Source organism: Propithecus coquereli, unplaced genomic scaffold, assembly GCF_000956105.1.
Source record: "Propithecus coquereli isolate 6110/MARCELLA unplaced genomic scaffold, Pcoq_1.0 Scaffold378, whole genome shotgun sequence".
In the NCBI taxonomy this organism is placed as follows: domain Eukaryota; kingdom Metazoa; phylum Chordata; class Mammalia; order Primates; family Indriidae; genus Propithecus; species Propithecus coquereli.
This window is the reverse complement of record NW_012149485.1, coordinates 67,111-82,494: the sequence shown is the minus strand read 5'-3', so window position 1 is coordinate 82,494 and position 15,384 is coordinate 67,111. Positions and strand designations below refer to the sequence as shown.

Here is a 15,384-nt window from a genome sequence, read left to right as displayed (position 1 = left end):
AAAAAAAACAATATTACAGGGGTACAGACGCTTTGTATCCTCATCCAATCTTTGGAGGAATAGAACAAAAAAGCCAAAGATGAGGAATTTGCTCCTTTTGCTTCCTGCCTGCCTGCTTAAGCCAGGACTTTAGTCTTTGCCTACCCTTGAACTAACACTTAAACCATTGGCTTCCCTGATTCTCTGGGCTTTGGACTTGAACTGAATTCCACCACTGGCTTTCCTGGGTCTCCAGTTTGTGGACAGCAGATCATGGGACTTCTCAGCCTCCATAATCACGGAGCCAGTTCCTCATGCTAAGTCTTTTCCTTCTCTTGCTTCTCTGTAGAACCCTAATACACGCTACTTCCAACCATCCAACTACACTGTCGCATGTAAGCCTAGACTGAACTAGCCACGCAGGCGTTTGCCAGAGGGCACGATATAAACAATCTCTCAATATTTTCTGAAATGTAGATGAGAGAGACAGTATTTAGGGAGGTTTCCCTGAAGTAACAGTTATTGAATCTATTTGCTCAGCAGGTCGGTTTCAAGAACCCCAGGATGGAGATGGATTCGCAGAGAGCTGGGGCCTCTGCTGTATCACATTGCCTACCTCACCCCTCTTCCTCATCCCCCTTCCAAAATTGCTTTTACACAGAGCATCATTATGTGAAACGCCCATGAAACTCACTTGTGTGCCCTCAATAAGACTGTGGCGGGAAACGCTGTTCATGACATCCCACAGTGTTTTCTTTATGAGGACTCTGGGGAACAATTCCTGTCTGGCCTCTGTGTGAACAACAGTCGGAATTTTCCTGAGCAACTGCTGTGTGTTTACCTCGCAGACACTGTGAACTGTGTATCTGACAAGCTTTCTTTGTCCCACTGGCGGCTGTGGTGCTTTGGGGCCCTGCTTGTGACCCGCCAGTAAGGAGCAGGTGTACAGACACGCGGTTTTAACATTATTACCAGCTCCGGTATAGTCTTTCCCTCCTATCTTGTGTTGCCTCACTTTTAATTTACACTATCTTGTCGTGTTTTATGTCCCATTGTAAGCTACCTGAAAAACGCTCTGTGAAATAAGATTAGGTTCACACTGAAAAGTAGATACATAAGATGGGGAAGAGCTCCACGCCACATGTTTCTATCTATTTTCTTCAAAACTTCAATTATGTTCGGCTGTTACATCCTCCCACTGACAGGTCCAAGGTTTAGGGCATGCAACTCAGAGCGGCAGCAGTAACAATCATAAAATAATTGGAAAACCCGAATAAAGTTGCTGAAAATATTGTGATCGTCCCGCTTCATTCCCATGACCCAGTCGAGACAATGCCACCGAAATGACAAAGCTTCTTGGCAGCCTAATGCACTTTAATATTAATTATGTTGAAAAGAGTAAATAACACTGCTGAAGACTAGAGTGGCAGGTGGAAGTTTATTATGTTCTCCTGTGGTCTGCAAGCACCCAGGGAAGCAAGCGGGGCAGCCGTGACTGCTATGTTCATTCTGCTGAGCTGCTAAGTAGCAAGGAAGAACTGTTAGCCCCTCTGGGTTCTTTCTGCCCACGGATTTCCCAAGTGCAGGAAATGGGCTTAAATTCAAAATAGAAGTGACAGTATGAACTCTCATCAAAGTGTGTAGAGAGACGGCTGGGCAAATGAGCACGGGAAAATATGTTCAACATCACTCATCATCGGGGAAATGAAAATTAAAACCACAATGCGGGGATATTACACATCTATGCAAATGGCTAAAATTAAAAAGATTGACCATATGGAGTGTTGGTGAGGATGTGGAGCACCTAGAATTTTCACAGACTGTTGCTGGGGAATGTAAATTGGTACAACCATTTTTGAAAGCAACTTGTTGCTTTATAAAAATTTAAACACACAACTACCGGATGACCCAGCCATCCACACCTAGGTATTTACCCAAGAGAAATGAAAGAATAGGCTCAGACAAACACTGGCACATGAAAGCTCACAATGCCTTCTCTGTAATAGCCAGAGACCGGAAACAACCCAACAGGTGTCCGTCAACAGGTGGATGGATAAACAAATCACGTTATATCCATACTGTGAAATAATTTCTCAACAAAAAATATGTTACATATTGTTACACACAACAACATAGAGAAACCTCAGAATAATCACACTGAGTGAAAGAAGAGTATATTCTACATGAGTCTATTTATATAAAATTCTAGAACACTCAAGCTAATACATAGTGTCAGAAAGCAGAGCAGTGGTTCCCTGTGACAGACAGGGCTGGGGAGGGCAGAGGAAGGGAACACCAGTGGGGACAAGGAAACTCTTAATGTGATGCCTATGGTCAATATCTTGATTGTGGTAATGGTTTCACATATAAACATATATCAAAACTTATCATATGGTATATATTGTATCTCAATTATGCCTCAATAAAACTGTTTAGAAATATTTATTTATTTAATTTTTTATTTCAAAATATTAAGGGGGTACAAATGTTTTCGTTACATGGATACACCATATAACACTGAAGTTAGGGCCTTCAGAGTGCTTGTCACCTGGACAGTGTCCATTGTACCTGATAGGTAAGTTATTATCCCTCATCCTCCTTCCATCCTCCTCCCTTCTTAGTTTCCAATATCCTTTATGTCTCTTTGTGCCCCGTGTAGCCATTATTTAGCTCTCACTTACTAGTGAGAACATGTGGTATTTATTTTTCCACTCCTGATAGACAAATGGCCAAAAACATATGAAAAAAATGTTCAACATCACTGATCATCAGGGAAATGCAAATTAAAACCACAATGAAATACCACCTTACCCCTGTGAGAATGGTCATTACTGAAAAGTCCAAAAACAACAGATGCTGGCATGGATGCAAAGAAAAAGGAATGCTTATACACTGTTGATGAGACTACAAACTAGTGCAACCCCTCTGGAAAATGGTATGGAGATCCCTCAAAGAACTAAAAGTAGACCTACCATTCTATCCAGCAACCCCACTACTGGGTATCTACACAAAGGAATAGAAATATTTAATAGCCACAGCCACATGTGGTTGGTGGTTACCACACTCAACAGCACAGCTCTAATGTCTATGCTGCCCCAGAACTTGGTATTTGTGTTAGCCTTAACAAGTGTCTGCTAATGCTATAACAACCTGTGTTTTAGTTCTGTGTCTTGCCCTTGTCTCTAATCCCCATCCAAAGTGGTCCTTTCTCATCTTGCTTGGGAAGCAGCACCAATGAGCAGAAATAACAGGAAAACAAATTTAAGCTTACAACACTTTCCTGATGGACTTTACTGATGGACCTGTTCAGCCAGAGAACAGATTGTTCATTTTAGTGACAAATTCCACTAAAGAGTGACTCTCTAATTTTACCCAGGTGGACTAGTGAACCACAGGATATCCAAGCACCTTCCAGTCAAGATTTGGTGACACCACATACCCAGAGCCTAAAATATTCAGTTTGCCTCAGCCCTAGTAATCTGGATTTAAAAGACAAAGGTTGTTAGAGGGTAGTTGGAAAAGGTCACAGTTACAAATTCTAGTTCTGGAACTTTGAGATTTTGACCTCAGTTTCTCCATCTGTGAAATGTGTATACTGATGCCAACCTAACAGAGTTATAGTTCGGATTTAGTATTATAAGATCATGGATGCAGAGCACCATCCAAGGAGCAGAGGGACTTAAAAAATACCCCTCCCCTTCCTGACCAAACCCTTCATCCCAGTACACGCCTTCTTCTCTCACCAGGGGGTGGGCCGGGATAAGCAGGGGCTTCTCCCAGTCTTACCTGGAGCCAAAGTTTGTCATGCTGAGACCACTTCCCGCCAGCAATGCACTGAAACGTGGCATTCTGCCCCACGTTCACCTCGACGTTTTGTAGTCGCAGAAAATGAGGTGCTTTTCCTAAGAGAGAAACAAAAGAACACATGAGGACGGGATTCAACAGCCTGTGCCACCTTCCTCTTGGTGGACAGCACCTCAAAGTGGGCACAGGCAGGGTGGGACTGGGGCTTGGGAAGTGGCCTGGACCAGTGAAGAGTCAATTGATCACTTACTATTAGTTGGGCACTGTCCTATGAGAGTTATACACGGTATCTCACCGAAACCTCACAAAAACCCAGAGGAAGGCAGCACCCCAGTTCACAGATCAGAACATTAAGGCTCTGAGGGGTTACAAAGTTTGGCACAACCAGACATCCAGATAGTGGGGGAGCCAAGACATGAACTCAGGCCTCTGGGATCCTCAAAGTCCCTCTACCAGCTGCTGTGCAACACCACCCTAGGAAATTGGCACACGCATCCCTAGAATATACCCTAATTGGCCATTGCTTCTGGGGCTGGCACTGGATGAGAGGTGGAACCATGACACTGCAAGTTGAGAAGAAGAAAAATTGGAGGTGGGGTGAGAGGGCAGATATTCACCATAGAGGGTGCTTCCCTGAAGCCTGAACAAGCAGAAAAAAGAAAGCTGAAGTGAAGCACCTTTGGGCCTGAGACTTGCACACTTGGCCTTGGTGAATATGCTACAATGAAGATGGTGAGAAGGACACAGAGTGGAGGAAGGAGAAGAAGAGGACAGAAGAACTAGCTGCTATCACTCATGAAATGCCTGTTATGTGGTCAGCACCCTGTGCAGTGACTACTTGCAGTGACTCACTTAACCCAGGGCAGTCGGTAGAGGCAGTATCTCTATTGTACAGTGAATGAACTGAGACACAGAGAACTCAAGAAACTTGCCCAAAGTCACAGGACCCCAGCATCTCAACTGGAAGTGAAGGCCCCTCCTGAGCATGAGGGGAGCAGTGATTCTGGGGCCTGGGCAAGACAGGGAGAGGACGTTCAAAGGGAAACCAGGCAGTCTGTGAACAGTCAGTCCTAGGATTCCGCAGATGTTTTATGTTGGGTAACTTGGGTTCGCCTCTTTCATTCTTTGTGGAGATAGGTTCTCATCTACATGAGCTCTCCAAATATTGGCTCTCCAAATAACAGCAATACCAGCTCTCCACAGGCTGATAACCTATGTCTGGAAGAATGAGCTCTCCACTGAGGCACAGCAAAGGAACCCTGCCACCACCAACCAAACCAGCGATGAAATGGGCACAGAACACCCCAGGATGGGACGAAATGGAGAGTTACGGGAGGATCAAGCAGGTTCAACAAAGGCCTTTGGCCCTCTCTCCAGAGGAAGTCAAATAATAGTAATAATGTCATTTATGGAGAACACCTACAAGGCCAAGTACTATTAAAGATGACAAATGCTTTGCATGTTTTATCTGATTCAACTTCACGACATCCCTGTAAAGCAGGTACCATTATCATTTCCCTTCTAGAGAGGCAGAAGAAACCAAGGCTCAACAAGTTGAATGTGCCCAAAGCTACCCAGCGTTAGTGAGAGTCAGAAACAGAATTCAGTCCAGCTCCACTTTAGCTCCAAGCTTGGCATGTAACTAGCATGTTCTCGTGCCTCTTAGATGTTGGGAACAAAGATGGCGCCAACAGACAGACCTTGGGGTGCAGGGAAAGGGCTCCCAGGCAGGGCTGTGCTGACTGCCGAGCTCCCCTCATTGTCCCCAAATAGTTTATCACAAGTGATCCCTTTTTTTTTTTTTTTGCTATTTTTCCTTGCTTTGAACTATCTTGTCTACCAAACTATGTCACCATCTAGAAAACTCAGCAAAAGCCAAGAACCGTGGCGTGATTAGGCAGACTTGCTGTGAGAAAACACATGCCTCCTGCTCAGGTTTTTAAACTAATGACAACATCGCAAGAAATCCCGCATTGCCACCTCCGAGACTCCACACCAGTCAAGAGTCCAGGGCCCAGGGAAGACCACTTCTCGTGGGTTCTCAGAGTTTAAGATTCCTGCATCCAGTCAACCTGCCAAATGTCATGCTGCTTTGATTGTCTGAAATTGTTTCCTTTCTGCTCTCCTGTATAATTTTGTAAAGTTATTTTTGGACAATTCTTGAAGCAGGAATAGAGTGAACCCTGTAAGTCTGTTTATGCCACAGGTTTAAAGGGGGAGGGGACATCCACCCCCATGGAGAAAGGAAGTGCAGAGTCTTAGCTCCCGTGTTGGGAAACTCTGTATTGGGTTTTACAAAGGGATGCTCTTTGGGACGCTGGGAAAATGGTTTAACCTCTGGGACATGTGCGATTAGCAATGAATTTTCTCTGGATTAATGTCCCTGCTTGCTTCTAACTGTTCCCCACTTCTTTCATCTTCCATTCCTCTTCCTTCCTCCCTCCTAGCTTCAAGAGTAGAGGATTTACATGTTTAATGGTTCCTAGTGTTAATATTCTGGGGAAACACTGGCAATTTACTACAGAGATGTAGGACCCATGCACCTGCAAGAGTCATTCAGTTACGTAAATGAACAAAGTCATTCAGTTGTAAAACAAAACAAAAACCTCACCTCCTTGCCCCATCTTTCATTTTCCCACTTTTGATAGAGACTTGGGTAAAATAACGATTTCTCTATATAAGAAAAGTGGCATTGTGAGTACGATAATAACTAGTATCTGATGGCAGCCTTAGTGCTGGGGAAGCAATATGGAGTGGTGGAGATTTGGGGAGAACTGGAGAGAGACCCTGTGCTACACTGAAAGGGGACAGATGCTACTTCAATCCAGCAGTGGGAGAAGGCCCTGCGTGTGTGCTTAGCTCAGGGGTGTCAGTCACCTGATTTCTCAAGGCAAGTAAGAAATCCAGGTTTTATATGAAATTTTTTCTTCTAAACTCTTAATATTTTATTAAAATGCCTTATGGACTTAACAAAACACGTTGGCAGGCAGGCTCTATCAGTTTGTGGTCTCTGATAGGTAGCTCTTACGTAAATCATCTGGAACAATTTGCACTAGCTAGTCTTGTCCCATTTAGCCACATAAATCTAGTGACATTCCCCCGGCCATGTAGTGTGCTGCAGGGGTCACATGAATGCTAGCCCAGTGGTGGGGCTTATCTGTACCACCCTCCTTTTGCTCAGAATTCTTGTCACATGCCCTTATTCTTGTCTCTGCTCTTTGGGGCTCAGGGTCATCCCTGGCTCATAACAGGTATCACTCTCTGGGGATTGCCTTTATGCTGGGAACCTGTTTGGTCCTCATCTCTGGGCTCTGGGCCTCTCTGACCCTCTTCCTCCCATGCCCTCACACCACAGCCCTCTTTAGCCATTCTCTTGACTGTTCCCATTCCCCCAGAATCTGCTGTTCTGGGAGAGAAAATATTCCTCCAGCTTCAATTCACCCACCTTAAGCCAAATGCAGCTGACCTCAGTGCCCAGGCCAGCTACCGGCTCCTGGTATTAAGCATCCCCCACTCACTCCCCGCCGAGACCCAGTTCCCCCAAAATGGGATCCCACTGAACGGGGTTAACAGAAAACCGGCTGTGCATTTGGGACAAAATGCCTTGATGTTGGTGACATTCAGACTCCTGCAGATGTCAGTGCAGCATCTGAAGATGTATTATTGTACCCTTTATCTTGCTCTTTAAACCTGACAGTGCTCAGTAGGAAGCCACACTGTGGAGGAGAAAGTTCAGTACGTTTGCTGGCAACGTGCTGCAGACGTTCTGTGGGCTGAGGGACATGGCCCGATAAGGTTGTGATGGGGAAATAAAAAAGAGTTTATAAAAATTCTAAAAGTCAACTTAGGGGCTAGAAATTTTGAAACAGAGTGGAAAATCGTGCTGACATTTATCGTACGTGGTTACAACCGCGGTGGCCCTGCTAATGGCTAACACTGAGAAAGAGCAGTGGAGGGTAAGTACGGCTAGAACTCTATTAGAATAACACAAAAATTTTAAATGGGCTATAAAATACGGACAAAACATTTCAGTTTGTAAGAGAAAATAATTTCCTTTGAGTAGTACGCCTGTCTTTTGCTCGCCGTTTTGGAAGCTGCAAGGCGGGTGTCTGCAGTCGTAACTCCAGCTCTCATTGATCCAGGGTACAACTGCAAATCAGTCACTTGCTCCCCTGGAACTTTCAGAATATTTAGTGGAATCACTCATTGATAAATTCTGACCATATGTTAATAGAAAACATGTTTTGGAGGACAGAAGGGGAGAATTAAAAAGCCTGAGGACATAAAGGGAATGCATGTATTTCAACATAGTTAAATTTTAAATAGTCTATGAGTGAAGCCACGAACACAGGGCTGGGGTTGGGGAAAAGAACTTTCAGTCTGAGGACAGTTCAGGAGCCACTAGTTGGTTGCATGGCCCTCTGAGCAGCCCCAGGGGCCCACGCTGGCACCCGGGAAGGCAGTGTGCTCAGCTCTCCCCAGACATGCACCACCTTGCTTAAACCTGAAATGTGCGAGTGTACCATCTTGGATGCCTCTGTCTCCCAGCCCAACCCATCAATAAGACCAGCTGGCCCTACCTCCTAAATATATCTCTAATCTGTCCACCTCTCTCCACCTCTATGCTCTATGTTTCTTCACAGCATTGCTTACTACCTGTTATGGGCTGAATTGTGACCTCCCCAAATTCAAATGCAGAAGCCCTTACCCCAGTAGCCCAGTCTGTGAGTAGATTTGGAGACAGGGCCTTTAAAGATGTGAGTAAGTTAAAATGAGATCTTTAGCTGATATTCTTAAAAGAAGAGGACATTTGGACACCTGGAGCGACACCACAGACCCGTGAGCACAGAGGAAAGACCGCGTGAGGACGCAGCAAGAAGGGGACCATCTACACACCAAGGAGACAGGCCTCAGGAAAAACCAGCCCTGCCGACACCTTGATCTTGGACTTCCAGCCTCCAGAACTGTGAAAAATACATTTCTGTTGTTCAAGCCACCCAATCTGTGGTATTTTATTAGGGCAGCCCCAGCAAACTAATACATCGTCTGTCATATATCATGTAATTACCTCCTTATTTGTTTTATTTTCAGCTCCTGGGGACAGAGAATGAATCCATCTTATTCATTCCCACAAACCCAGAGCAGTGCCTGGAATGGAGCACGTGCTCTGTAAACGGTTCGGGCCTCCACCATTTCTTACATGGTTCCAGAATGTTCTTCCTTTTAGGTCTCCAGACTTCTTCTCTATGGCCCTTCAACTCATTCTCCACAGAACAGCCCAAGTGGTCCCTCCCCAGCATAACTCTCTCCAGCGGGGCCTCCCTGCACTTAGATTTAACATCTAAGCTGCTCACCTCGATGCCCAAGGCCCCAGCTTCCCTGCCCATCATTGGCTCCAACCACTCTTTCCTGTGCTTTGTACGCTCTGGACACACTGGCAGCATCAGGCTGACTGCCACTGTGGGGCCCCTGCACCTGCTGTTTCCTCTGTCTAGAATGCCCCCTCTCCAAATCCTTATGCAGTAAACTCCTTTCTATAATTCGAATCTTAGCTCAGATCACATCTTCAAAGACATGTCCCCTGATCACTATATCTAAGTAGCCCTCCCACAACCCAGTCAATCACATGTCTTATATTCACAGCACTTTTCACTATCTGAAATTATTAGTTACTTATCTCATGCTAGTTACTTGTTTAGTGCCTTTCCCTCCTCTAGCCCTCCTGCTAAGTGAACACCATGAGAACAGGGACCCAACCTTTTTAGACACTTAAGTATCCACCATGCCCGGAAAAGTTTTTAACACCTAGCTGATGTTCAATTATTTACTTGTAGAAAGAAAGGATGGATAAAAACCTGGGCCGGGTGTGACCCGGGCACTGGTCCTTAGGAAGGGGCCTCTGCTAGGCTCTACTCAACATCTCATGACTCATGACTGTGAAAACACCTTAGATGACTACATACACAGCTGGTATTTGTACATACAGTTAAATGGAATTTTTTCCAATTCCAGCCACTCTTGCAGGGTCCTCACATTGTGGTTTCTGGGAAGTTTATGCTTAAGCCACCTAACCACTGAGGCTGAGCTCAGCAGAAGCACATTATGCAGGAATAAGGCCAGGGTCACGTCTTCCTGAGTTATGTCCCATGGCCCATTTGCTGGGTAACTGGCTTTCGGCAATTCCGTAAGTGCGTAACCCATGATCTCAGCAGGAGGAGGACGAGTTTGTCGGGAGAATCCTAAATTCAGGAGCATCCCCAGTGACAGGAGGATTCCAGGAGGAGCCATGAGACTTTGGGGGTGAACAGGCATCTGAATGCCATCCAGAGAACTCTCTGCCTGTGGAGATTCGTCCAAGAGGAGGAGGAAACATCTGCCTGTGATGGTAAACCATGGTCAGTGCTTGCAGGTGAGGCAGAGCTGCTGCCAGTCTGGACTTGAAGGTGGTTGAGACTGGGACGAGAGACAGGGGTCAAGGTTGGGCATCATGGTGGAGGTGAAAATTCTTATTTGAGCACAGAGTTCTGGGATCCCAGGAGAAAAAGCCATAGTGTTCTCTCCTGGGAAGAACCAAGCGTAACCTACTGTTAACAGAAAGGTCAAGTCCAAGCATCAAGCATAGGGTAGGAAGCAGGAACACAGGTCGATGCAGCAAGGTCAAGCGTGCTGCAAGGACGGGATGTGTGCAGGGCTTAAGGAGGTCAGAGGCTCATCTCAGAGAGACTACATCAAAACTGGTGGCTGTGCAGGGTTGAGTGTGTGTAAACAGACCACAGGTAGAGCAGACTTCTCCCAACACAGTTTCCCAGTCTTAGGCCAAAGATTATTCTCCAATGGGCAGCTGATACCAATTCACAGGAGTTAAGGGAAAGAGAGATTTAATCCTGGTGAGGTAGACTTGTCTGCACATCCACTAGATAACCCCTGTACAGCTGGGGGGATTTCTGAAATCTTTTTCACATGACATCTGGCTCAGCAAAGACATTTCCCAGACATGCTGAATGGACAGCCCCATCTGAGAAATGCTAAAAGGCCCAGGGAGTAATCCAGAGGGTAGAGACCTCAAGCCGATACAATGGAGAGTCCAGTAGGATCTTAGCATTCCCAAAATGCTGGCTGATTCCTGGGGAGGAAGGCCTTCCTTGCACAGGATCCAAATATAGTTTCCCAAAATATTGTCTGGAACTTTGGAACTTGTCCCAAATTCCTCCAGAGAAGGTGCTCTAAGAACAATGAGTCAGACAAAGGCATTCTAGTGCCAGGCAGAGGGACAGAAGTGATGTTCGAGGGTCTGACAAATTCATTGCACCAGAAGTGGAAGGAGACATTTCAGTGAAAGCAACATGGATGGGGCTGAAATGAGAACAATCCCTAAGTGGGAGGACTGAAAGACACATAATGAGAGGAGTGCACATGGCATCTCTCGAGACAGCAGCAAGCTGCACCACAGCCCCTAGCATGACTCATGGCCATATGGGGGAGCGGAGAGAGCCCTATTACGGTTACCTAGAACCAATGATTGCCAAGAAACTAATGGGAATCTTCAATCCGCAACACAACTACAGACATGTGGGGCTGGCATCCCAGCTGCCCCTCCCAGGGACTGCCATAATCTACATGCGTATCCCCCCACCCAAGTATCACTAGGCACGATGTCATCTCAACTACCTGCACCCAGGACTTGTCCCCTCTGAGAGTCAGTGAACCAAGGAACCACATCTCCCTGCTGAAACACACTCATGTATCTGAGACTAAATGCAGCAAAGAAGTGGATGGGCATGATGGAGTGGCACACTTTTGAGGACTCTTGACACTGCTCCATGAGTACTAACCACCATGAGAAATCTCCCTCTATGCCTGCACGGAGCTGATGAGTGTATTTAAAATTACTTTTGAAGAATTAATAGCTTTGGGGTACTTTTCCCTGTGAGTGAACAGTGTGCTAATTTGCTCAGTGTTTTGGTGGTGCTCTTTTTTTTTTTTTAAGACAATTGCACGAGATTCTATCCAAAGCCCTCTAATTCTTCCACTTCAGTGGTCTGAATCCCACTAATAAACAATCAGGACTTTAGACTTCCTTAATAATGGAGAGAGATTCAAACGAAGATGTTTTGCCACTCTCTGCAAATTTCTGGAGGTGCTGCCTGTTGAACAGGCCAGCAAAATTATGGATTTATTCAGGACTGATTGCATTGAGTATGTAAGCATTTTTGAAGGATTAAAAAAGAGACAGAAAGAGAGAAAGAGAGAAAGAGAGAGAGATGATTGTGAGCTGAATGAATAGGGGGGATTGCAGCCGCCACGCTACCCACTCTGGCACAGAGCAAGGCTGTGATGGGAGGAGGGGACAGACTTACTGCAAGGATGAGCGAGGACCCGGACCTCGTCCACGGCGATGTAGCCAGGATGACCCTTCAAAGAGACGGATTCAAATATCACCTGCAACACATAGGGCGGGAGTCAATTTCACAGAAGCGGTCAGCATTCATCGCAGCACACTGCCCAGCCCCCAACCTTTTATGCTTCAGCTTCCTATCAGAGCCAACCAAAGACGACTTATATTAGGGCAGCATGCTACCCTGGCAATGAACTGGGATTTTCAAAACAAGGAAGAAAAAAAAAGAGGTCACATTCTGGTGACTAGCAAAAGAAGAGTAGGTCGCATGGAACATTTTTAATGGATTTCAAAAATAACACTTAGATGGAGGAAAAAACAACCCAAAATTGTCCTGGAAACTCCAATCTGCATCTTTCTCATTCTGGTTTCAAGTGAAGAACAGAGAACTACCTCCTAATATCCTGACTTTCTTATGAAAAGTAAGAGAGATGCTTACCTTGGAAGCTACCATAAGCCAAGGAGGGTTTACCCTGATTTGATTCTTCACTCCCAAGGAACATATTCAATCTGAATTTCTTAATAATACCTCTTAAAAATAATAGTCAACCTACCCATTGATATCCAGGAATACAGGGCAACAAGTCCTTTGAATCCTCTACTCTGATTCCCACCCAAACTGTTTTGTTTCTGTAAAAATTTTATAATTCAGTTAACAGCTTCCCTCATCACCCGACCTCCATCTTCACAGAGGAGATACGAATATCTGTGTGGACAACATGGCCAACACCTCTGACCTCTCTAATTCCAATGGCCGTCTCCTCCAAGCCTCTTCAGCCATACTGTCAGCCTTGTCCTTCCCTCCTCCAGAAAGTGGAAATTCCATTTTCCCGTACTCTGGCACAATCTCCTACACACACTGTCCTCTCCCAACTTGCTCCTCTCTAACCTGCTCCTCAGGCCCACATGGTACCCGGACCTCCATTTTTCCAGAGTCTATACATCGGCCTGGACCTCTCTGCACACTCAACAAGTCCAGGTTCCCCTGAATGTTGGCTCATCGCCCATACAAGGCTCTCCCCAACCCCAATTCCTTTGTACCTCTATTTAAACTTTGCCAAGCCTACTGCAAACCTGCCTTTCCACTCCTGTATCCTGTACAAACGTTCCCCTTTCAACATCCACCCACCCAATCCCAGCAGACACCCACGTCTTCAAGAGGCAAGAGAGGGGCTGGCTCCAACTCCTTTCCCAGTGATGTAATCTACGTCCACATCATCCACTGCCGCTTCCCCACGAGGAATGCCGGCATTCCTGACCCTGGCTCCAGCTGGATTTCCCAGCCTCTTTGTTCTCAGTTTTCTCTCTCAGCCCTGTATCTCCAAACCCGCCTTTGTATCCCTGACCTCGACATATGTCAGCAGCTTCCTGTATTCTTTAAAAACAACCCTCCAGCAAGATGCTCTTCTCTAGCATCTCCCAGTTGTGTTTCAGTAACACTTGAAATTCTCAGTAGTTTTATCTTCTCTCACTCCCGACACTTCTTTCTTCCCAAGGCAAAGCTTCAACTGGGTATAATCTGGATTCTGTCTCCAACACTTCCCCAAAAACTGCTTTCATGGCAGACACTAATAATCTCCTAACGGCTAAATCCAGTAGGTATTTTTTGATCTTTATCTTACTTTGAGAAGGAAGATAGGGTAGTGCTTTAGCTCTGGATCAGAGGTCCTCTCTGCTCTGCCACTTACCAATGCATGACCTTGGGCAAGTTACCATATTGTTCTATGCCTCAGTTTCTGCATCTATAACTATAGCGTCTACCTCCCTGGGTAATTTTTCTGATTAAGGAAGTTAATATCCCACTTACAACAATGTGTGGCACGTGGCACCTTCTTCATATGTGTTTACTATATAATTATCATCACTGCTTGACCATTCTTCTACAATCATCAATGTTCATAGCTTCTCCCTTGCTGGGTCCCTCTTCTATTTAGGCTCAGATGATACTCCACTCTCATGGTTTTTCTCATACATCTGGGTCTATTCTGCCACAGGATTGTAGATCATTGTCCTTCCCTATCTTCCCTTCAAATGTGAGCCTCCTCTGCTCATCTTTTCATGCACTCACTTTCCCTTCAACACCTGCCAACTCACTGCGAACCCCCAAGCCTGGCTCTGCACCCGAGATCTCCCACCAGAACATCAGTCTCACCTATCCAGCTCACAGCTCTGTATTTCTACCTAGATGCCACATTGATGCCTCAAATGCAAACTTTATGCAACCCATCTGAGCAGCTGTCCTCTCAGACCTTCTCCCACATTGCCCAATGGGCCTTCCCTCCTCAAATAGGGGACTTGGAGGGTGGCACTGTAACCTATCCAGTCATCCAAGCTGAAGGTCTGAGCACCTCCTTGGGCTTCCCCTTCTGCCTCATTCTTCACCTTTATTTTCTTTTTGGTTCCATCCTATTAGCATTTTTCAAATCTGTGCCTGTCTTTCCTTCTCTGCTCTTAGGATGAACTATAGGAAACAGCCATTTTTGTTGGTCAACACCAGTCAGACATCAGTGCCACTGCTCTGGTTCAAACTGTCATCATTTTTCATCTCTACCACCTTTACAGCTTCCAGAATGGACCCTCTCTCTCTTGTCCTTGTACTTCTCAGGTCAAGTCTGTGGGCTCAATGCAAGGGTGATGAGACCAGCACCAAACCCTCCACGTGAAATCTTTGTGTGATCTGCATGGTCATTCTAGGTGAGTGGATTCAAAGGTCAGTGTTCTTGGTGAGGCCCAAAGTTCTGACAGCTATAATATAACAAGTGCGCGGGGAACCAGTGGAGGGGCAGCGATGGCTGTGAGGAGGCAGCTTCCATGCATGGTAAGATCTATTGTGAAACAGCATGTGGCTGCCTGGGAATTATATGAAGTGACTTGGGGATGACAGTCGCACCAAACATAGAGCTGTAGCAGCAATATGACAACCACTCTGAAAGAGTGCTTTACTAAGATAACGGTCCTTCAGAGAGACTTAGCAAACACAATTGTGCAGGAGGCAGAGGGAAAGCTTGCAAAACTAAAAGTGTGATGGCTGCCTCATCTTGAAAAGGGAGAAGTCAACAGAAGGCCTTGCTATAAAAAATTACATGCCTAATTATATTTTTCAATAATTCAAAGGAAACCAAAAGCAGTCCACAGGAAAAAAATTGAAAAAATAGAATGTACACAGTAAATGCACTTAGAAAAAATAGCATACAAACATTCAAACT

The 15,384-nt window shown here is 45.5% G+C and overlaps 1 protein-coding gene across 1 annotated transcript in view; it reads right to left on the bottom strand.

Annotated features, from left to right (window-relative positions):
* The window catches only part of PTPRT (protein tyrosine phosphatase, receptor type, T), a 734,792-nt gene that overhangs the window by 696,786 nt on the left and 22,622 nt on the right, over positions 1-15,384 (bottom strand). The window contains exons 3-4 of the mRNA XM_012652055.1: positions 12,141-12,222; positions 3,766-3,881 (exon numbers count right to left, since the gene is read on the bottom strand). Coding sequence (XP_012507509.1) covers positions 3,766-3,881; positions 12,141-12,222 — 198 coding nt within the window. The remainder of the gene's footprint in view (positions 1-3,765; positions 3,882-12,140; positions 12,223-15,384) is intronic.